The sequence below is a fragment of the Hyperoodon ampullatus genome (assembly GCF_949752795.1).
Source record: "Hyperoodon ampullatus genome assembly, chromosome: 2".
Classification (NCBI taxonomy): Eukaryota; Metazoa; Chordata; class Mammalia; order Artiodactyla; family Ziphiidae; genus Hyperoodon; species Hyperoodon ampullatus.
In genome coordinates this window covers 21,225,453-21,250,157 of record NC_136915.1, presented here as the reverse complement: position 1 = coordinate 21,250,157, position 24,705 = coordinate 21,225,453, and the positions used below count along the sequence as shown (strand labels likewise).

The 24,705-nt window shown below is 46.8% G+C and overlaps 1 protein-coding gene across 1 annotated transcript; it reads right to left on the bottom strand.

Moving 5' to 3' along the window:
* Positions 1 to 15,025: 15,025 nt before the first annotated feature.
* Positions 15,026 to 15,271, bottom strand: LOC307047927 (V-type proton ATPase subunit e 1-like; the record flags this gene model as incomplete). The annotated part of the gene is made up of 1 exon (XM_079696678.1): positions 15,026 to 15,271. One exon carries the CDS (start codon positions 15,269 to 15,271, stop codon positions 15,026 to 15,028), a length of 246 nt encoding a protein of 81 aa, XP_079552804.1.
* Between the last annotated feature and the right edge of the window lie 9,434 nt (positions 15,272 to 24,705).

The following is a 24,705-nucleotide window of genomic DNA, read 5'->3' as shown; positions in this document are numbered from 1 at the left end:
GAAGCTGGTGTTCTGCACGTCAGCGGCACCAGGAAGGTTTTCTGACTTGTTTTACACAGGCACTCAGATTTGTAAAACTTAGTTGCAGGGTTTGATAAGCTCTGAAATGCAGCAACCTCAGTGGAGGGGCTCTGGCCCATAGTGGGAAATGCCCAGCTTTCTCCCAGTGTTGTCAAGAGCAGTACCTTCCCTGTCCTTGGGCACCAATCCTACTAGGGGCCAGTGGGCTGTGAAACTGATCCAAGGGGAGAAGAAACAGGTGGGAGATTGGCCAGATGCCCGTGGCCACTACAGCAGAATGGTGGGTACAAGGAGGGCTGAGCTCTGGGGGTGCAGCAGTCCCTGGGCCTTGCTGGGAACAACAAGAAGATAAGGCCAGGCTCCTTATAGAGGAGATTCCCCCACTGGACGGGAGGCTGGAGGCCTGTGGCCTCCCACTCCCCTCTCTGGGGAGAAGCTCCAGTATCGTTGGGATTGGAGGGCCTTGGTGGGATTCTCTGCGAAGCCTAGGCTCCCTCTTACGTGGTCTCACAGCTCTCTATACTTCATGGCAGCGGCTAATAATTATTTGCATTATCTCAATGGATCCCCAGAACAACCCTATGACATTATCATGCCCATTTCACAGGCAAGAAACGAGGCAACTGAGACAGGTTAAGGTATTTGCCCAAAGTGACATAACTGGCTAGGTGTGGAGTCAGGAATCTAACCCGAACTTTTTTTTTTTTTTTGAGGTACGTGGGCCTCTCACTGCCGCGGCCTCCCCGCTGCGGGGCACAGGCTCCGGACACGCAGGCCCAGCGGCCATGGCTCACGGGCCCAGCCGCTCCGTGGCACGCGGGATCCTCCCGGACTGGGGCACGAACCTGCGCCCCCTGCATCGGCAGGCAGACCCCCAACCACTGCGCCACCAGGGAAGCCCTAACCCGAACTTTTAACCCCCATGCTATGCTGCAGCTCCTCATGTTTCACAAATGAATTCATTATCATGCAATTATTTATTTCAAGTGTGTCTCTCTAGTTAAAAGGAAGCGTCCCCCAGAGCAGGAGCTGTGCCTGTCACATCACTGGATCTCCAGCACTGAGCCTGGCACATGGTGGGAGGTTAATATGTACTGAATTATGAGTGGGTGGTGACTCCTCTCGGCACCTGCTTTGTTCTTGTCCTGTGTGGACCCCGTGGGGAGTCAATCCGATTTTCTAGAAGCAAAGACTGGCTCTGTCCTGGCTTTGCAGACTGGCCTTGGAGGTGCCCAATCCTAAACAGAATCCTCCTAGATCCAAAGGCGCCAACTGGTGGCCTGCAGCCAGAGTCGGTCAGCAGGCATGTTGTCTTCACTCCATGCTGTGCTTTAAATTTTTGAATTAGTTGACAATTAATTACACTTGGAAATATGATTTCAGGCTTATCTTGAAAAACCAGAAGATCTGGCCACCCTGGGCTCACAGTCCCACCGAGCAAGCTCTGGGCAACTGCTGCCCCCTTGAGGTGGGATGTGTGCTCTATAGCTCTCCATTCCTCTGACTCACCCACTTCTGTCCTTAAGGACCGCAGCCCACAGGCCTAGAGTTTGCAGTTCCTCACATAGATGACAGCCACTTCATCAGTCAGTCAGCCACACATTTTTTTAAGGTCAAAGTCCAATCAGTACAAAAGGATATATAAAAGTGCCACTCCTTCCCAACGTCCCCCAGCTCCCGTCCTGGAGGTCCCCGAGTCTCCTTCCACAGACATGCTGCACCACTATGACCACAGTCACCAACCACTCGAGGGCACCTCTTATGGGCCAGACACCAGCTGGGCATCAGAGTCACATGGCAATTTTTCAAAATACAGAGATTCAGGACCCTCAACAGACCTTTGGAGGTAGACTTTCTGAAATTGGAGCCCAGGTGTCTAGATCTTTCAAAAGCCCACAGTATTTTCTGCTGCTCAGCCAAGCAGAGACCACTGTACTCAGATGCAATATCCCAAACATGGGCCCCTCTCTGGAGTACCCCACAGCCTGGTGGAGATGGGCCCGGAACCCCAATCATCAGTGCAGTTGCTCAGAGTTGTGCAGATAATACCCTGCGCAAGAACGCCTAGCCAACGCCTGAAATCTGGCCAGACCCGCAAACCAAGGCCTACCGCACCCCAGAAGAGTAGGCACCACTTTCAAATTTTCCACGTCAGCCATTCAATGAAAATACAGGGAGATGTGAGCAGGGGGAGCTGGGGGCTCCTCAGTTCCACTGTGGGCCCAGGATGACTTCCTGTAGGAGGTGATGCTTGGGCCAAGTTTGCTATAGGGGTTAGATCACAAAGAAGATCACAGTTCTACCCTGTACTTCTCTCTCTCCCAGTTCACCCCACTCCATCCCCTACCTCATAATTCCCTATGCTTATCGGGGCCACAAACGGGGACACGTTATTAATAATGCACATCAAGAAGACCCTGGGAGACAGACTAGGGTGGAAGAAGGGGTCCAGGCATAATTCAGATCAGTGTGCCTGGCCTGGGGCTGCTTGGGGTTGACTGGCTTGGTATCCAGAGGTATCTGCCTGGGGAGCAGAAACCTTGTTCCTTCTGGAAGGTCTCCTGAGAGGCTCTGCAAAGCCAGAGTCCACCTCTCAGCACCCTGAATCAGTACTATCAAAGAGCAGTCCTGGGGCTTCCCTGGTGGTGCAGTGGTTGAGAGTACGCCTGCTGATGCAGGGGACACGGGTTCGTGCCCCAGTCCGGGAGGATCCCACATGCCGCGGAGCGGCTGGGCCCGGAGCCATGGCCGCTGGGCCTGTGCGTCCGGAGCCTGTGCTCCGCAACGGGAGAGGTCACAACAGTGAGAGGCCCGCGTACCGCAAAAAAAAAAAAAAAAAAAAAAAAAGAGCAGTCCTGGGGCCGCTGTCAGTCCACAAAATATTACTGGTCTGCAATGAGATAAGTACAGAAATGTAAAGTAAGCATCTAGAAACCCTCATAACAATCTTACAAGGTCTGTTGAAGACTATTAAAGTTGAGGCTAGCATTTTGCATCTTTTTTTTTCATTTCATCAAAAATTTTTTTATTGTAAAATATACATAGCATAAAATGTACTGTATTAATCACTTCTAAGTGTACAATGCAGTGGCATTAAGAACATTCATAATATGTAACCGTTACCACTATCTAGTGTATTTAATTTTACAAAAGTCTAAGTTCTTAGCAGATTAAAAACCAATTTTTTTTTTTTAGTTTGAGAAGCACTGACCGAAATCTTGACCTGTGGGCTCCCCAAAGCCTTGAAGATTTGGGGGGAAATAGGCTCCTGATTGAAGGGCTTGATTCATTGTTTTAGTTTCATTTCCCCAAACTGCTGAGCTGAGATTTGCCCCAGAAAGTGGGGGATGCTGAGGCCCAGGCTCCCTGGGCTAGAGGCATGGAGGGATGGGTACCACCCTGGAAGGGAGGGGAGCAGGCATCGTGCTGCCCGGGGCTGGGGCAGGACGAGGGGCTCTCCCTGGGCAGGGCTGCCCTGTGCTCCCGGGACAAGAAGGCCGCATGATAGGCTGTGGGGTATCTGGCAGGCCTTTCTCCTGACTCAGCCGGGGGAGGCTTTTGTTTAGAATTCTAAGAATGTCAGCTCCAGCTGGAAGGGCCCTCAGTGACCAGTGTCTACCTTCCTTGTTTAGAGGAAGAGCTTGAGGCCAGAGAGAAAGGATTGCCCAAGGTTACAGCCAGTTAGTGTTGGTCCCAAATCCAGGCCTTTCAATTCCCAGGCAGAAGCGGGGCAGGGCTTTTTGGAGTCACACAGACTGAGGTTGAAGTTCTAGCTCTGTTAGCTCTTCAGGGGCGTTGGGCACCTGTGCCCTCACCTGTGAAATGGGGATAATCCTTCTCAGGCTGGATGAGTACTGAGTCTGTGCTGGGTTTAAGGAAGTGCCTCCTAGCACAGGGCCTAGGCAGGATGAGTCGGTCCCCTGCCCCTCCCTGCCCCTCCCTGTCCCTTCCTGCCCAGTGATCCTCTTCTCAGTCTGCTGTGATCTGAGGGGTCACTGTGGCCGAGGGGACAGGAAGGCAGACCCTCTCCCTCTGCACTGCGGAGAACAGGAAACGTAAGCCAGGGCACCGGCCCGTCTTTGCAGCTCCCTCCCCAGCTGGCCATCATCCCTCCGCACTTGGCTCCTCTGCCAGCCCTCTGGGCATCTCAGAGACATTTTTGTTCTTTCTGGGACTCAGAACCTTTATAAAATGAGGGTGTTGAACCAGAAGAACTCAAGTCCATTTTGGGGAGTGGGTGCTAAAGTTTGGATGCTTTACCTTTCTATATCTTTTGTGGGAGAGTCAAACTTCCAGCGGGTCAGACTGGGCTGCCCCTGGGTTACCAGCCATCTGCCTGTCTCTGTCGTTGCCTCTTTGCACTTTCTGATTCTCTCCTGTCTCCCTTTCCTCCTTATGGCTAAGGTGTTTTGAGCACTTACTATTTGCCGCACACCATATAAGTGTTTTACATATTCTGTCTTAATGAATCCTTAAAACTTTCCTGTGAATTAAATATTATTCTTATTCCAGGAGAGGAAACTGAGGTTCACAGAGGTTACAGTACTGACCCCACAGCTTGTCAGTGGCCAAGCCAGCAGGGGGCGCTCTCAACATTAGTCCCCAGATGTTGGTCGGAATAGAGCAGGCTCATGTGGTGCCTTGCCTGTGCTCACCTCCTCCCTCCTTTTTCCCCAGATGGGCTCTCACTTCCACCCCAGAGGCACTCTGCCTGGTAGGATCACTTGGGCAGTGAGGGAGGAGGGTTTGGATTGTCGGTGGAAAGTTGGTCACTTGTTGGTTTCAGTTTCTGACTTATATCTCAGGTATCATGTTCCCTACCCGCAATCTCCTCCCTCTCCTTTCTCTTTAGATGTCCAAGAGCTGGAAGTTTCCCTAAGGGAACACCCCAAGCAAGCCTCTCCATTCATTCATTTATTCACTGAATAAATACTGAATTCTCCTACATGTCCGGCACAGTTTTAGACCCTGGGGATACGGCTGTGCACAAGGCAGACATGGTCCCTGCCCGCATGAGCTTACATCCTGGTGGAGGAGAAAGACAGTAGAAAAGCTTATGAGGAGTACATGGAGAACATGAAAGGGGTGATGTGGTGCAATAATAGGCAGTGACCATGGCAGGGAGTGAGGGGTCTCCACAGATAGCCGGGCAGGGGGCAGTGTGTTCCCGCCAGAGGAAAGAGCTAGCGCAAAGACCCAAAGGCAGGAGCCAGCGGGTGTGAGGAAGGGGCACATACAAGGCCTGCTTAGCTGGATGAGGTGAGCAAGGAGGTCTGGGGCAAGGGAGGCTGTCAGGGCCCAGCCACGCAGGCCTGTGGGCCGGGCGGGGTTGCATTATATTCTGTGTGATATGAAGCCTCTAGGGGCTCTAGGGAGTGATGTGATGGGGTTACGTTTGTAAAGGATCCTTCGGCCACTGTGAGGAGGATGGATGTAAAGTGAGCAGAAGTGCAGGAGGGAGAGATGAGGGTAGTTTGGACTAAGGTGGGGTCAACAGGATGGAGAGACAGGGTTGGATTCAGGATCTATGTCACAGTGGAGCCAACAGGATGCTGATGGGCTGGATGTGGGCTGTGGGGTGAGGGCTGACCCCTGGGTTCTTCACATGGGCAACTGAGTGGAGGGGTCATCTACTCCTATGACGAAGTCTGGGGACGGAACAGACGTGGCGGCTGCGGGCTGGGGAGAAGCAATGACTCCATTTAGCCATCATGGCAGACGTTGCTGGCTGCCCTCCCCATATCAACTCTCTCCTTCCTTGTAACAGAAGCCTGGCAGGCTTTTCTTTAAGTATTGAGCTTTTGCCCTTTTCCCATCCTCCTCCTTCCTTCCTGGAATGGAGCCATGTTACTAGAGGTACAGCATCCACCTTGTGACCATGAAGATAAAAGCCACATGATAAGATGGCTGGAGCAGGAAGGTAGATGGAGCCTGAGTCCTTGGTTATACCAATGAGCTGACATACCAGTCTTGGACTGCCTGCCCCCAAGTTCTTGTTACGGGGAGCAAGTTTTTCCTTTTACTTCTTTAAGCCACCATTTTGTGGCTTTTCATTGTATGCTGCTGAATGCAATTATAGCTAATGGAATCATGCTGAGTTTGAGATTTGGGGAGGGGGAGCCAGAATTCAGTCATTCATTCAAGAAATGTTTATTGAGGACCTATTATGTACCAGACACCCTTCTAGGCGCTGAGAATTCAGCAGTGAATAAAACAGGCAAAAATACGTGCCCTCAAGGAGTTTACACTCTGGTGTAATCTGGAAGCCAGACCTGAGTTCTGGGCTGTACATTCTCATTTGATCCAAAGGTAGTAAGGTTTGAAGTACAGACAGGTGACGGGGCTAGAGCGTGGCACATCTGTTCTCACAACCTTCCTCACCCACCCACTATGTTCGTAAATCAAAATGGTCAACATATTTCTCTAGTGTTTTCTATGAGCCGAACACGGGGCTGCATTCTCTATGAGGCAGATGTTTTATTATCAACCCCATCTCGCAGGAATTTCAAGAAATCAGCCCCCTGGGACTTCCCTGGTGGCGCAGTGGTTAAGAATCCGCCTGCCAACGCAGGGCACATGGGTTCTATCCCTGGCCCGGGAAGATCCCACATGCCGCGGAGCATCTAAGCCCGTGCGCCACAACTACTGAAGCCCAAGAGCAAGAGAGAAGCCCGTGCAACGAGAAGCCACCACAGTGAGAAGCCCATGTACCGAAACGAAGAGTAGCCCCCGCTCGCGGCAACTCAAGAAAGCCTGCGTGCATCAACGAAGACCCAACGCAGCCAAAAATAAATTTAAAAAAAAGAAATCAACCCCAGTCACACAGCTAATAAGCGGCTGTGCTGGGCTTTGAACCCAGGACTTTCTGACTTCAGAAACTCCGCTGCACTCACTGCCCCCCTGGGCAACCTTGTGACCCCTTTTCCCTACACCCCTTTTGGTCATTGTTTGACAAACCATTTCCTGATTTCCCCTTTCTCCTTGCTTTGGGCGGGGACTGTGTCTCTTGGTCGTCTGTCTAGTCCAGGCACCCTTCATTCATTCGTCCCATTTTTCAAGAGGATTTCTTTGCAGTGAGTGCTAGGAATGCAAGACAAGTCACAGAACAACACACACAGCCCAGGAAGAGGACAGGCAATTAATAGGAGTCAGTGTACTGGGTGTTGGTATCAGAAGAGTCAACAAAAGCACAGAAAAGGGCAACCAAGTCAGATCGAGATAGTGGCAACCAATCAGGGAGGACTTCTTGGAAGAGTTCACACCTGAGCTGAGTCCCAGAGGAGAAGCAGGAGTTGAGCAGGTGAAAAAAAACAGCGGTGGGTGTTTCAGACAAAGGGAGCATCACGTGGAGGGCTGAGAGAGGTGAGGTGGCAACACGTGGGGGTGACAGAGGTGACTGGACTGTGGATGGAGGGGCAGTAGGGAGGCACGAGGCTGGGAGGCCACGCAAGGCGTTGTCAGCTAGGACAAGGAGTTTGGACTTGATTTGGTAGCCACTGGGGAGCCACTGATGGGTGGTGAGCAGGGTGGGTCCAGGTCAGATTGTCTGGACAACCCATAAACACTTGTTGCTGGAATGAACCCATGGAAGAAGGAATGATAACTATGGGGCTCCGTGCAGGGAGGGGACGGTTGAATGAGCTGACAGTGGAAGGACAAGCCAGGCAGCCACCTGGATGCTGGACACCACTTCTCTCACCTCCTCCTCCATGACTCCCATGACTGGACCAGCACCATCACTCTCTGGGATCTTTACGGGAGCCTCCACACTAGCCCCCCCCAAATGCTGCCCCGGCCCCTCTACAGTGTGTTCTCGAAGGCAGCCCCATGACGCTCTGGAGTCAAGTTCTCTACCCCAGCGCTCTGCCCAAGGCCTTTGCTACCTCGGCTACATCAACATGGAAGCAGCAACTGCCATGCTCATCCAGCCCTTCACCCTCAACGACTCTGGCATGTGCAAAGCTGGCTTTAGTGGGAATGACGCCCCCAGAGTGTCATGGGAAACATAGGGCAGGACAGATATGTGAGCGATGAACTCAGAGCAAGAACGGCATCCTGACCCTGAAGGGCCCCCTCCACCTTGACCTGGGCTGACAAGGAGGAAGACCCGGCATCATGCCCTGTCCCACGGCTTCATGTTGCCCCGAGGAATCCCCTGTTCCCTTCACCAAAGCTTCACCAAACTCTAAGACCAAGAGAGAGGATGACCCAGGTGGGGTGTGAGACGTCCAGTCCCCCCTGCCCCCCGCCCCACGTGTGCTGCTGCCCAGGTGGTGCCCTCCCGGGAGCCTCTGTTCATGCTACCAGGATGGTTGTGGACTCAGGAGCAGTGTCACCCACACGGTGCCCAATAGTGAGGGCTAGCCCTGCCCCTCACCAGCATCTGGGCTTGACCAACAGTGATTTGAGAGACGACCTCATAGAGATCCTGACAGAAAGAGGTTATGGCTTCACTACCACAGCTGGGAGGGAAATGGTGCTTGACGTTGGGGGGGACGCAGTGCTACGTCACCCTGGACCTGGAGCAGGAGACGGCCCTGCTGTGTCCTCCTCCTCCTTCCCCTAGAAGGGCCATGAGCTTCTGATGGTCAGGAGGTCGCGCCTGGCAAAGAGAGGTCCTGATGCCTGGCAGGAAACTCTCTGATCCCATCACCTTCTTCTCTTCCCCTGCTGTCCTCAGCAGGCCAGCCAAGGCCCTGCTTCAGGGCTTTTGTACAGCAGTCCCGCCTTATCCGTGGGGGATATGTTTCAAAACCCCGGGTGGATGCCTGAAGCTGCAGATAGTACTGAGCCCTATCTACATATGTGATGTTTTTTCCTTTATCCTATGTATAGATACATACCTATGATAAAGTTTAATTTATAAGTTAGGCACAGTAAGAGATTAACAACTATAATAATAAAATAGAACAATTATAACAATATACTGTAATAAGTTATGTGAATGTGGTCTCTCTGTGGCTCTCTCTCAAAATTTCTTATTGTACGAATTTAATGCCTTTTCCATCTTAACTAAGCATTCACTGTGCACAGTGGCCGTAACTTTTGTAATTTGAAGCGTGACGGCAAAACTAGCTCGAATTTCTTTACCTTCTTCACAATTTCATGGATAGACGATTCAGTCAACCTCAGCATAGAATTTTTTTTCTTTCCTTGTTAAGTCCACAACTCTCACCCTTTCACTTAAAGAAAAACTTTACTCTTCTCTTTGGCATATCCGAATTGCCAGCATCACTGCTCTTGTGCTTTGGGGCCATTATTTAGTAAAATAACGGTTGCTTGAACACAAACCCTGCGACTCCTGACAGGCGTTCTGATAACCCAGCTGGTTACTGAGTGAGTAGCGGGTGGGATGCACTGGACAAAGGGATGATTCTCGGCCTAGGCAGGACAGAGCTGGACCACACGAGATTTCATCACGTGACTCAGAATTGTTTACTTTTGTAAATTTCCAATTAATATTTTCTGGCTGTGGTTGTGGTGGGTAACTGAAACTGAGGTAAGGGAAACCGCAGATAACCGGGAACTATAGTACTTGCTGTTCCCCTGATAATCACACAAATGTCGCCTTATCCACAGCAAGGCCTTCTTTGGTCACCTCCCGACCCTGCCCCCAGCATCACAGCCTTTTCCTTACCCTGCCTCATTGTATTCACAGTATCTATGTATATTCTCTTTCCTTCATGAGGAGACAGGTGTCTGTCCAGTCCTGAGTCTGTCCTGTCCTGAGTTCCTGGCACCTGGAATAGGGCCCAGCACACAGTAGGTGAGGTGCTCCATAACTACTTGTTGAAGGAAGATGCCTGGGCCACTGACAAAGCCTGTGTGGCCTATAACCAGGTGTTTGTCCCCCATCACCGCTGCTGTGACCTCTCTGTGTCTCCAGCTCCAAGGCACTGTGTCTCCCACCAGCTGTCAGAGGGATAGTGGAAACTTCCATTAGAAATTGGAACAATAGCCACGTTCCCTGAGCTTGGCTAGAGGGGCTGAGAGGAAATTTCCACGAACCATGTCTGGCAGCCTGACGGAGTGGCCCAGGAGCCCAGGGAGGGGCCAGGGGAGGACCAGTCTCATGAACCTCTAAACCTGCCTCAGCCCAGACTGGTGTGCAGCATCCTTTACAGATCTGCAGATCTGGAACTCCATCTGGGCGTATCTCACACTAGGCCCAGCCTGCTGGGGCCTTGGGTGTCCTCCAACCCTGGAGCCAGAGGGACCTTTAGCCATCATCAAGTTCAATCCCCTCCTTTTCAAGATGGAGAAACTGAGGCCCAGAGAAGGGAAGCAATTTGTCCCAGGTCACACAGAAAGTTAGTGACAGACAATGGACTCAAACTCACCGCTCTGCCTGGGTTTTTGCTTCTTTTCTCTTCCATCCTTTCCCTCCCTCCCTCCTGCCCTTCCCTCCCAAGGTCCTCCAGCTAATCTTTCCCAAAGGCCACTTCCGGCCAGCCCAGTGCCCTGGGCCCTGCTCCACCCTGGAACCTCAGGCCTTGAGGTTATGTCATTGCCACTTCCTCCTATGAGACCTCCAGTGCTCCCTGCCCCTCCACTCTACACCCTGTCCCTGCCACCAACTTTGCAGCACATTGAAAAATCCTGATGCCCTGGTTGCTCCCCATATCAATTAGATTAGAACGTCTGGGGGTGGGGTCCAGTCTTCAGTATTTTTTTAAAGATCCCTGGGTGATTCCATTGCAGCAAAGTTTGGAAGCCACGGTTTTGGCCTTGATTAATATCACCTCCACCTCCTGTCCCTTGGCCCCTAGGTTGAAGATTAGCTGGATACAGTATGTATATATTTTTTCTTCCAGATCTACTTTCTGTTGTATGGGCCTGGGCCTCAAGCCCGACCTCAGCTGAGCAAACCTCTCTCCCACCTGCTCCTGCCCTTTGCCCAACTCTGGGCTTCCAGTCTGACTAGACTGTGTGGTCTGACCTGCCTCACCAGCACCAGGTGATCATTAAATATTTGCTATTAGTGATAGCGATGACCTCAGTCCGGCCAAGAGGATCTTTGACATGGAAGAAAGAAAATGACTTTGGTGTCAGGCAAACCTGAATTCTAATTCTAGCCAGTTCTATTTGCTGTTTCTGGGTCTTAGTTTACTCAGCTATGAAGGGAGGTTGAGTGAGGGGTGAAAATGCCTACCTTATAGTTTGCTGTAAAGCTCAAATATACTACCTAATGTCGTGGTCCAAGCACGGGTTGGAAAAGGATTTCCAGACACAAGGCAGAATGTAAGGAAGATAGAGTTTATTAAAGTGAAAGGGTCGCTGCAAGAACAGCGGGCCGACTTCCTGGTAGCCAGGGAAAGTCGATAATGAGCCTGGGTTGCTTATCTGTTTTTTTTTTTTTTTTTTTTTTTTTCGGTATGTGGGCCTCGCGCTGTTGTGGCCTCTCCCGTTGCGGAGCACAGGCTCCGGACACGCAGGCTCAACGGCCATGGCTCACGGGTCCAGCCGCTCCGCGGCATGTGGGATCTTCCCGGACCGGGGCACGAACCCGTGTCCCCTGCATCGGCAGGCGGACTCTCAACCACTGCGCCACCAGGGAAGCCCCTGCTTATCTGTTTTTATAGCCAGGGAACCTGTTAAGTCATCTGCTGACTGGGCAGAGTATGTATACTTTCAGTGTGCTGAGCGGGAGAAAAACAGGGCAAATGTCTTTCCTTATATGGATGGGAAAGGGACAGGGCATGCTGCTTGGGAGGGCTCTGGGACATTGCAATGGTCACATTGTGACCAAGTGATAGGAGTCCTGTAGGTCTTTGTCCCGGCAATATTGGCCCTTTGAGTTTACCTTGTTTTTTGTCCTTGGAGCACACCACACCCAATACATGTAGAGGGCCCAGCAGCTCCCCATCCAGTTCCTGTGGGAACAGGCTGCTCTTGCCCAGATGGTGGGCAACTGTGACTGTTTCTGTGGGTGGGAGAAGTGGAGCCTTAGGAAGGAAGGTGGCTGTGACCCTGCCCAAGGGGGCTTCCTCCCAGGGCAAGGTACCTGCAGTGGAGAGGTGCATGGGGAAGGCAGAAGTGGAGGGGTGGGGGTCAGAAGGGGTCAGCTGGAGAGTGCCACCACCCTGCCTGGGATGCAGCATGAAGTCCTCGGTGGGGCTTTCTCTTGGGAACCCACAAAAGCATCCCATGAGGACAGAATCTGCATGTGGGTACCTGCCATGCCCAGAAGCACCAAAGTCCAACATCAACCATTCCAGACAAAGAATACCTCTCCTACTTCTATCTCTTCCTCCGAGGTGTCAGAGAGGGGAAGCTTTAGACCGAATAGAACCTGAAATTTTAATGGAAAACAGGACTGGACTTTTTGTAACCCAGAAAATGAGACTGTGCTTGTACACCCAAGAGGGAAAGGGTACAGGAGCATCTTGAGCAGGAACAAGGGTCTTCAGAGAAATTAAAGGGGCGCTGGCAGGAACGAACCACGGGACTGCCAGTGCCAGGCCGAGTCCAGCTTGATCAGCGACTGGTTGCCCCTGTGTTTGTATTATGAAGCCAGTCTGTGCTGGGCACTGATGGAGCTGTTGCAAATTCCTGTGCTGCCTTGGCAAGGCCCTTTATTTCTCTGAGCCTCAGTTTCTCTAGCTGTGAAATGCCTCTGTTTTTAAATGGCCCTGCCAGACTTTGCCAGTCTGTAAAAACACCTGAGGTCTCGCAGTTTTAAGCAGGAAAATTAAGTGTGTCCTAAGCCCAAAGTCTGAAACAAACTCAGGTGAGCCTCAGGAAGCCAGGCAGCAAGCTGAAAAATGATCTCCTCTGATAGTGAGGAAATAAAACAGTTTTTTAATTTGTTGTTTAGAGATTAATTACAATGTTACTTTAAACAGTTTTATTGAGACAAAATTTACATACCATAAAATTTACCTCTGTGAAGGGTATAATTCAATGACTTTTAGTGAGTTTATAGAGGGGTACAACCATCACCACAATCTAATTTTAGGACATTCGATCATCCTAAAGAGATCTCTCATGCCTATTCCCACCCCCAGCCCTGGAAACCACTAATCTGTTTTCTGTCTTACAGATTTGCCTTTTCTGGACATTTCATATAAATGGAATCGTGCAGTATGTGTTTTTTGCATCTGGCTTCTTTCACTGAGTGCAGTGTTTCTGAGGTTCATCCATGTTGTACCGTGTATCAGTACTTCATTCTTTTTTATGGCCAAGCATTATTCAATTGTATGGATATAGTACATTTTATTTATCTTTTCATCATCGATAGATGTTTGGGTTGTTTCCACTTTTGGAAAATGCTTCCTTGAACATTTTTGTATACGTTTTTTTTTTCTTCTTCTTCTTTTGGCCATGCCATGCAGCTTGCAGGATCTTAGTTCCCCGACCAGGGATTGAACCCGCCCTCTCAGCAGTGAAGGTGTCAAGTCCTAACCACTGGACTGCCAGGGAATTCCCATTTGTCTTTGGAAATTCCCATTTCCACATAAGTCTTTGTGTAGACATATGTTTTCAATTGTCTTGGATAGACTCCTAGGAATGAAATTGCTGGGTCATATGATAGATAACTCTATGTGTAACTCTTTGAGGAACTGCACATTGTTTTCCAAAGTGGCTGTATCATTTTTATATTCCCATCAGCAGTGTATGAACAGTGTTCCAATTTCTTCACATCCTGACACTTGTTGTTTCCTTTCTTTTGAATTATAGCCATTCCAGTAGGCGTGAAGTGGTAACTCCTTGTGGTTTGGATTTGCATTCCTACAGTGACTAAAGATCCTAAGCATCTTCTCATGTGCTTATTCGCCATTCATAAATCCTCTATGGTGAAATATCTATTCAAATTCTTTGCCCATTTAAAAGTTGAATTATTTATCTTTTTTATTTAGTTGTAAGAGTTCTTTGTATATCCTAGATACAAGTTCATTAGCAGATATGTGATGTTTAGGAATATTTTTCTCCCAGTCTGACTTATCTTTTTTTTTAGTTAATTTATCATAAATGTAAAGGTTTATTTCTGGACTCTCAATGTTATTCCATTGATCTCTATATCTATTCTTATGCCAGTGCTACAGTGTTTTGTTTATGTGGTTTGATAGTATAGTTTGAAATCTATTCTTATGCCAGTACCACAGTGTTTTGGTTAAGTGGTTTGATAGTATATTTTGAAATCATGAAGTATAAATCCTCCACTTTATTCTTCTTTTTCAGAATTGTTTTGCTTATTTTGTGTCCAATGCATTTTCATATTTTAGGATCAGCTTTGGAGGCTGGATCAGGACCAGCTTGCCAATTTCTGCAAAAAAAAAATGTCTGCTGTGAGTTTGATAGGGATTGAAGTGAATATATAGATCAATTTGGGGAGAACTGCTGTCTTAACAATACTGAATCTTCCATTCCATGAACATAGTTTGTCTGTCCATATATTTATATATTCTGAAATTTCTTTCAGCAATATTTTGTAGATTTCATTGTACAAGTCTTTTTTTTTTTTTTTTTTTTTTTTTTAGAGAGCAGAAAAATAATTTTTTCCAAAGGAGGGCAGAAATAAGAAACTCATCCCGAAAATATATTTTGGTATAATTCTGGTGGGACAGATTTTCCCTCTGAACATGTTCTCCTACTGACTGCCCCACTGGAGTCTTACTGTTATGTAATAGTTTTTAAACACTTCGCTGATTCTCATGTTGTGAGCAGGCAGGAGCCATCTTCAAATCCACAGTTTCCCAGGAGAGAGTAATGTTATTTCTCAGAAGAACAGCACTTTCTATCTCCGAACAGTACATAAACATTTTATAGAGATAGAATAGTTTAGATTCAATAGGCACATCATTCATCAAAGTGTAAAAAAGGTGACAGGAAAAAATACTGCATTGTAGAATAAGATATTCAAATGTGGTGGGAACGTTTAAGGCAGCTGACAGCCAAAGTGGGCGAGTCAAGGAAGGTGGTCTGGGTATGAAGGTGATTTTGCATCTAGAGGAGTTCTCTTCGTGACCTCAATGACTGAGCACTGGCGAGCAGGTCTTCTTACTCAAGGCCAATGATGCTTGAGGTACCAGATGGTTTCATTTTTCAACTGCGATCCAAAGAGAGGGTTGAGTTGGGCCAGAATTGCAATCAGCCAAAAGAGATAGCAGCAAACGGAACAGGTCACCAACATGGTGATGATAACTCCCCGGTTGGGACCCTTAGGGATGAACCAGGGCACCAGGAAGCCAACGAAGCCCCAGAACACGCTCATCACGATGAGAGGCACGGTGAGACCGGTATACGCCATGGTTGCTGCGGGAGGTGCCAGCCCCTGCCCCGCCGCCTCGCTGTGGTCCCACCCGGAAGTGTCCCATTGTACAAGTCTTGCACTATTTTTATTCCTCAGTGTTTACTTCCTTTTGATGTGATTATGTGCAATGTTATTTTATTTTATTTATATTTATTTATATATTATATTGAGGTATAATTGACATCTAACATTATATTAGTTTCAGGCATACAACATAATGATTCAATATTTGCATATATTTCAAACTGATTACCATAAGTCTACTCAACATCTTTCACCATACGTACCTAGGTACAAAATTTTTTTCTTATGATGAGAACTTTTTAAGATTTATTCTCTTGGCAACTTTCAAATAGGCAATACGTTATTATTAACTATAGTCACCATGCTATACATTACATCCCCCTGACTTATTTATTTTATACCTGAACATTTGTACCTTTTGACCTGCTTCACCCATTTCATCCATCCCCTACCCCCCACCTCTGGCAACCACCAATCTGTCCTCTGTATCAATGAGCTCGGTTTTTTTGGTTGCTGTTGTTGTCTTAGATTACACATAAGTGAGGTCATACAGTATGTGTCTTTCTCTGTCTGACTTATTTTACTTAGCATAACACCCTCGAGGTCCATCCATGTTGTCGCAAATGGCAAGATTTCATTCTTTATTATGGCTAAATAATATTCCATTGTATATGTGTGTGTGTGTGTGTGTGTGTGTGTGTGTGTGTATGCCACATTTTCTTTATCTATTCATCCACTGATAAATGCTTAGGTTGTTTCCATGTGCAATGTTATTTTAATGCTGAAAGAAAAAGAGAAAGCAAGGAAAATAAAAATATCCTGAGTAGGCTTTTGATAAATGATTGAGCAAATGATTGTCTGTTCTACTGATGGGATATTCAGGGATTATTAAAAGTGGTTGTTATGTGTTTCCCCCAGAAGGATCATTCTGACCATGGAGAATGTAGAGGGTAGGGACAACAATGAATTCATCTCCCTTTTCCTGGGACTGAGCAGACAGCCAGACTCAGACTAGACACTCTGTGTGGTAGCCACTCATGCCGGCCACCAAATATTTGTTTCTTCTCCTGTTGCACTTCCCCACTCCTTGAAGTTAATTGTGGCCCTGTGACTTGCTTTAACCAATGAAATGGGAAAGGATGTGCTATATGTCACTCCTGAGCAGAAACTTTAAGAGCCAGTGTGCAACTTACCATTCTTTAACCTCTGCAGAGGTGGCCGAATGCACCTCAAGGCTACTCCATCAGCCTGGCCCTGGAATGAGGATAAGGAGTAGAGACACTGCCAATGGACATGTAGAGTAAACAAGAAATACAACCTGCTTTACGCTGCTGAGATATTGTTGTTGTTACTGTGGCATAACCTAGCTTATCCTGACTAGTATATGGATAAATGTTTGTTGAAAAAGATGAATGAAACTAAAGGGTAGAACATTAAATTCTGTCTTCTCTAAAACTATGAAAAACAATGTCTGAAAATGGGCTGTAAACTTAGGGAAATTAAAGTCAGCTAGAGTGTTAGAGGAGGGGATTTGGGGTGAACCGTTTCTCCTTTAAATGTGTTTTTTGGATTCCTGGACCTGATTCCAATGTCTGAGCTGGGGGCGGGGGGAACTTCCCACACAATTCTCAGACCCAGCAGGGCTTCTGAGAATTCAACTCAATTTTGACACTTTCTACCCAGAGACAATGTGAGATTCCGAAGGTTTAAGAGCTCAGTCCCACAAGACTAACCCCTTCCCCCACTTCAGATGCCAGTTGCAAACTCAGGTTATCACCTGTGCTTCTTTTTTTTTTTTTTTTTTTTTTTTTTCTGTACGTGGGCCTCTCACTGCTGTGGCCTCTTCCGTTGCGGAGCACAGGCTCCGGACACACACAGGCTCCGCGGCCATGGCTCGCGGGCCCAGCCGCTCCGCGGCATGTGGGATCCTCCGGGATCGGGGCACGAACCCGTGTCCCCTGCATCGGCAGGCGGACTCTCAACCACTGCGCCACCAGGGAAGCCCATCACCTGTGCTTCTGACCCCCTCCTTGGATCTGATTAATTTGCTAGGGTGGATCACAGAACTCAGGGAAATACTTACTGACATTTACCAGTTTATTAAAGGATATGATAAAGGATACAGATGAACAGCTAGATGAAGAGATACACAGAGTGAAAACTGAAAATTCTAAGCTTCTAATCATTGTTTGGTTTTTCTGGCTACAAGCCCCCATCCAGGAGCCATCCAGGAGCCCACCCAGAGTCACCTTAATAGAACAAAAGGTGCTCCTAGGGCTCTTATCACTTAGGAATTTATGAGGGTTTTAGGGGCCCTGTGTCAGGAACAGGGTCAAAGACAAATATTACAACAAGAGATGCTATTAGTGTTCTTATAACATAGGAAATTACAAGGGTTTCAGGAGCTCGGTGCCAGAAACGGGGCCAAAGACCAAACATATATTTCTTAAAATAAATCACAACATCACAATGTTTTGTTTTGTTTTGTTTTGTTTTTGTGGTATGCCACCAGGTCTCCTATATTTCAGGCCTAGAACCTGATTCTTTAAACTTACCCCACCACTCACACCTCTGCACCTTTGCACATGCTGTTCCCTCTGCTTGGAAAGTTCTCTCCCCTCCTCATGGCTTGGTGAACTCCTCCTCATCCTCTAAGACTCACCCCAAGTGACAGTGAATCTCTGTAGGAAATCAGTCCCTCCTGCATTGCACTCCCAATGCACCAGGCATGGTTGAGATTGTGGTCTTGAGTCAGATTCCCTGGGTTTGAATTCTGGCTTCACTATGTGTATGAGTCAGGAATTGCTTCAATGATGCTGTGTAACAAACCATCTCAAAATTTGGGGGCTTACCACAAGCCTTTATTTTCCTCACCTATTGGCAAAGGGAGGGAGTAAAGAGTTGAAATTGAGTGATAGTTGGCATTTATCAAGCAGTCATTCTATGCCAGGCTCTGTGAGCATGTCACATGTATTATTTCATTTACTCCTTATACCAACCCTATATGATGGGTATTATTAACCTGTTTTAGAGTGGAGGAGATAGATGTCCAGAGAGGTTACATAACTTGCTGGTAAGTGGTAGAACTAAGATGTGAACCCAGGCAAAATACACTCATGTGTCTCACTGCTTTGCTGCCTCCAGTGAATGGAAGCACTTGTTTTGGGGAAAAGACAAGACTGTGTTCCAGACAGCTCAGGCACCCCCATTCATTCTTTCTCTTACTTTGAGTCTGCTGAAGCCCTTCCTGATGGTCTCCCAGCTCAGAGCCTGACTTCTGAGGCCTTTGGCTCCTTAGGCCTGCCCAGGAATCCAGTCTCCCTGTTCCTTCAAGGGTTGAGCCTGGCACCTGGGAGGGCAGATGGATGATGCACAGTTTACCGGATAGGTTCCCCTTTCCAGGGACTGGACTCAAAGTCTTATAGGGCTCTGGGATCCTGGAACAGTGGAGTCACTGGGCCTCAGCCAGGTGGGCTGAGCTGCGGGAGGGCAGGGAAGGAAAGTGACCGTGGCTGTCCTGGGGCTGCTCTCACCCTCCCTGGGCTGGAAGGAGTTGGAGCGGAGCAGGGCAGGGAATGAAGTGTCCTAGCCCCATAGCTTCGTTCTTTGATACCAGTACTGTGTAGGAGATAAGAACTGGCCTTTGATTAAGGTCTAACACTAGACAGCTGTGTGGCCTTGGACAAGTAGGATCCTCCTGAGCCTGTTTCCTCATCCACAAACAGAGATAATGACAGAACCCTATTATGGCATACAGTGTATGTAATGGACTTTGCACATGGCAAGTGCTCTATGATGGATCACTGTTCTTACTTTTTTTATTTTTATCATTCAGCTCTCAAGTATCCACAACCAAGTTTCATGGTTAAGTGGCTTTTCTCCCCCAAGCACACCTCCAGGTTCATCTCCCAGAGCCTGGATACATTGGGAGCTTCATGACCGGGAATATGTCATTTCCCTTCACTCAGCTTCAGGTTTTCTATCCATAAAATGGGGACCAACACACTCAACATGCAGGAATGCATGAGGCCAAGTGAGATTTTTTTTTTTGCGATTTAAAAAATATATATTTATTTTATTTATTTAGGCTGCGCCGGGTCTTAGTTGCCGCATGCGGGATCTTCCTTGTGGCATGTGGGCTTCTTAGCTGTGGCATGCAGACTCTGTTGTGGCATGCATGCGGGATTTAGCTCCCTGACCAGGGATTGAACCCAGGCTCCCTGCATTGGGAGTGCAGAATCTGACCCATTGGACCACCAGGGAAGTCCCAAATGAGATAATTTAACAGTGCTGTGTCCCCTTGCTGAGCCTCAGTTTCCCAATTTGTAAAGGGTTAATAGGGTTATCTGGATCAAAGGAGGTAGTCATGGCAACTGTTTAGCACATGGCTCTGCAAGAGCTTAATAAACTAGAGCTTTAAAAACAAGTCTAGGACAGAGCATGTGTTTCAAAAATGGAAGCTGAATCCAAGACACCTTTCAAGTTTTTATTCACTATGATAGGATATATTTCATTACGTAGAATATAATCTCCATATTATCCTTACTTGTTTTCATTTCCTAGAGCTTACCTGTTCTAAATGATTGGATTTTCTATGCCACTTTTCCTAAGCATAAGGGTAATGGGGATTTACGTAATTCTTGTATGTTTGTCTGAACATGTTGAAGTAAAGACCTGTTTCATCCTATTACATTATGATTATATACATTTTGTTATAATATAATAAAGAAATGTATGTTCCTCTAGTACATTGCAGTTGACAAACAACCTTCATATCCACTGTTTTATTTACTTCTCCTAACACCTCTGTCAGGTTGGTATTATTATCTCCATCTTACAGGTAAAAAAAACTCAGGCCCAGACAGCAGAAGCAAGAAGAACTACAATTCTGGAACCTGTGGAAGGAAAACCACATTCACAGAAAGATAGACAAAATGAAAAGGCAGAGGACTTTGTACCAGATGAAGGAACAAGATAAAACCCCAGAAAAACAACTAAATGAAGTGGAGATAGGCAACATTCCAGAAAAAGAATTCAGAATAATGATAGTGAAGATGATCCAGGACCTCGGAAAAAGAATAGAGGCAAAGATCAAGAAGATGCAAGACGGCTTCCCTGGTGGCGGAGTGGTTGAGAATCTGCCTGCCAATGCAAGGGACATGGGTTCGAGCCCTGGTCTGGGAGGATCCCACATGCTGTGGAGCAACTGGGCCCGTAAGCCACAACTACTGAGCCTGCGCGTCTGGAGCCTGTGCTCCGCAAAAAGAGAGGCCGCGATAGTGAGAGGCCCGCACACCGCAATGAAGAGTGGCCCCTGCTTGCCGCAACTAGAGAAAGCCCTTGCACAGAAATGAAGACCCAACACAGCAAAAAAAATAAATAAATAAATAACAACAACAACAAAAAGATGCAAGAAATGTTTAAAAAAGACCTAGAAGAATTAAAGAACAAACAAACAGAGATGAACAATACAATAACTGAAATGAAAAATACACTAGAAGAAATCAATAGCAGAATAACTGAGGCAGAAGACGGATAAGTGACCTGGAAGACAGAATGGTGGAATTCACTGCCATGGAAAAGAATAAAGAAAAAAGAATGAAAAGAAATGAAGACAGCCTAAGAGACCTCTGGGACAACATTAAATGCACCAACATTCATATTATAGGGGTCCCAGAAGGAGAAGAGAGAGAGAAGGGACCTGAAAAAATATTTGAAGAGATTATAGTCGAAAACTTCCCTAACATGGGAAAGGAAATAGCCACCCAAGTCCAGGAAGCGCAGAGAGTCCCAGGCAGGATAAACCCAAGGAGAAACATGCCAAGACACATAGTAATCAAATTGACAAAATTAAAGACAAAGAAAAATTATTGAAAGCAACAGGGAAAAATGACAAATAATATACAAGGGAACTCCCATAAGGTTAACAGCTGATTTCTCAGCAGAAACTCTACAAGCCAGAAGGGAGTGACACAATATATTTAAAGTGATGAAAGGGCAGAACCTACAACCAAGATTACTCTACCTGACAAGGATCTCATTCAGATTCAATGGAGAAATCAAAAGATTTACAGACAAGCAAAAGCTAAGAGGGCTTCCCTGGTGGCACAGTGGTTGATAGTCCACCTGCCGATGCAGGGGACATGGGTTTGTGCCCCGGTCTGGGAGGATCCCACATGCTGCGGAGCAGTTGGGCCCGTGAGCCATGGCCGCTGAGCCTGCGTGTCCAGATCCTGTGCTCTGCAACGGGAGAGGCCACAACAATGAGAGGCCTGCGTGCCGCAAAAAACAAACAAACAAACAAACAAAAAAACCCATATGATCCCTCAGTAGATGCAGAAAAAGCTTTTGACAAAATTCAACACCCATTTATGATAAAAACTCTCCAGAAAGTGGGCACAGAGGGAACCTACCTTAACATAATAAAGGCCATATATGACAAACCCACAGCAAACATCCTTCTCAATGTTGAAAAACCTGAAACCATTTCCTCTAAGATCAGGAACAAGACTAGGATGTCCACTCTGACCACTATTATTCAACATAGTTTTGGAAGTCCTAGCCACGGCAATCAGAGAAGAAAAAGAAATAAAAGGAATACAAATTGGAAAACAAGAAGTAAAACTGTCACTGTTTGCAGATGACATGATACTATACATAGTGAAACCTAAAGATGCCACCAGAAAATTGCTAGAGCTAATCAATGAATTTGGTAAAGTTGCAGGATGCAAAATTAATGCACAGAAATCTCTTGCATTCCTATACACTAACAACAAAAGATCAGAAAGAGAAATTAAGGAAACAATCCCATTCACCATTGCAACAAAAAGAATAAAATACCTAGGAATAAACCTACCTAAGGACACAAAAGACCTGTATGCAGAAAACTATAATACACTGATGAAAGAAATCAAAGATGATACAAACAGATGGAGAGATATACCATGTTCTTGGATTGGAAGAATCAATATTGTGAAAATGACTACACTACCCAAAGCAATCTACAGATTCAGTGCAATCCCTATCAAATTACCAGTGGCATTTTTTACAGAACTAGAACAAAATATCTTAAAATTTGTATGGAAACACAAAAGACCCCGAATAGCCAAAGCAGTCTTGAGGGAAAAAATGGAGCTGGAGGAATCAGACTCCCTGACTTCAGACTATACTACAAAGCTACAGTAATCAAGACAATATGGTACTGGCGCAAAACAGAAATATAGATCAATGGAACAGGATAGAAAGCCCAGAGATAAACCCATGCACCTGTGGTCAACTAATCTATGACAAAGGAGGCAAGGATATACAATGGAGAAAAGAGAGTCTCTTCAATAAGTGGTGCTGGGAAAACTGGACAGGTACATGTAAAAGAACACTCCCTAACACCATACACAAAAATAAACTCAAAACGGATTAGAGACCTAAATGTAAGACTGGACACTATAAAACTCTTAGAGGAAAACATAGGAAGAACACTCTTTGATATAAATCACAGCAAGATCTTTTTTGATCCACCTCCTAGAGTAATGGAAATAAAAACAAAAATAAACAAATGGGACCTAACGAAACTTAAAAACTTTTGCAAAGCAAAGGAAACTACAAACAAGACGAAAAGACAACCCTCAGAATGGGAGAAGATATTTGCAAACGAATCAACAGACAAAGGATTAATCTCCAAAATATATAAACAGCTCATGCAGCTCAATATTAAAAAAACAATTCAATCCAAAAATGGGCAGAAGACCTAAATAGACATTTCTCCAAAGAAGACTTACAGATAGCCAAGAAACACATGAAAAGGTGCTCAACATCACTAATTATTAGGGAAATGCAAATCAAAACTACAATGAGGTATCACCTCACACCAGTTAGAATGGGCATCATCAGAAAATCTACAAACAACAAATGCTGGAGAGGGTGTGGAGAAAAGGGAACCCTCTTGCACTGTTGGTGGCAATGTAAATTGATACAGCCACTATGGAGAACAGTATGGAGGTTCCTTAAAAAACTAAAAATAGAATTACCATATGACCCAGCAATCCCACTACTGGGCATATACCCAGAAAAACCATAATTCAAAAAGACTCATGGACCCCAGTGTTCATTGCAGCACTATTTACAATATCCAGGTCATGGAAGCACCCTAAATGCCCATCGACAGACGAATGGATACAGAAGATGTGGTACATATATACAATGGAATATTACTCAGCCATAAAAAGGAACGGAACTGGGTCATTTGTAGAGACGTGGATGGATCTTGAGACTGTCATACAGAGTGAAGTAAGTCAGAAAGAGAAAAACAAATATCGTATATTAACGCATATATGTGGAACCTAGAAAAATGGTACAGAAGAACCGGTTTGCAGGGCAGAAATAGAGACACAGATGTAGAGAACAAACGTACTGACACCAAGGGGGGAAACTGGCGGGGGTGGTGGTGTGATGAATTGGGAGATTGGGATTGACATATATACACTAATATGTATAAAATAGATAGCTAATAAGAACGTGCTGTATAAAAAAATAAATAAAATTAAATTTAAAAATAAAAAATAAAAGAAAAATAAAAAATAAAAAGGAAAAACCCCCCAAAATTGAGGCCCAGAGAGAACAAGGAGGAGCCTTGCCCAAAGTCACATGGTGAGTTGGGGTAACACCACCAGGACTTGGATCCTGTCATCAGGCCTGTGCCCCACAGCTGTCTCTCTGAATGGGCTCAGAGCTCCCTGAGGGCAAAGGGGTGTCCCTCCTAGACTGTCTTCTCTCAGCGGTCCATCCATCAGGCTGATGCTTCCAAGAAGGGTTGGGGTGTCTCCCCACTCTGCCTGGTACAGGTCTTTGCACACCTGAGGAGCTGACAACCCCTACCATTGTTGGTCCAATATTTACTGAGGGCCTACTATGTGCAGGGATTCCTCACCCTTCAGCTGCTCCCATTCCTGCAGGGAGATGTTACACTAGGAGTAGAAAGGTGTTTCAACAGAAGTCCTAACTATGTGCCTTGGGCTGGGCATATCAGGCGAAGCTCCCCGAAGAAAGGGCTTTCGGTGGGAACTTAAATAAGTTAGGGGAGTAGAGGTGGGGTGGAGCTCCCCAGGCAGAGAGATGAAGATGGGGAAGGTCAGGTGTGTCCCGACCAGAAGCATCCTAGAGAGGTGGGCTGTGTGGGTTTAAGTGCCTTCAGGGTTGGGCCGCACGCTCTCGCTGGGAAACTCGGGTGCTCCTGCTACAACTTGCCCTCTCCGTCTCAGGTCAGCCAGTTCCAGACTGCGAAGGTTGTGGCTCAAGGCGGCCGGAAGTGGAAACCGCTCAGCTGGAGCGCCTGCTGAGCAAAGACTTCTGCTCTCTGGGCCTCGGAGTTCCCATCAGCACGGAAACCACAGGAACTCCCAAGACTGTCGTCA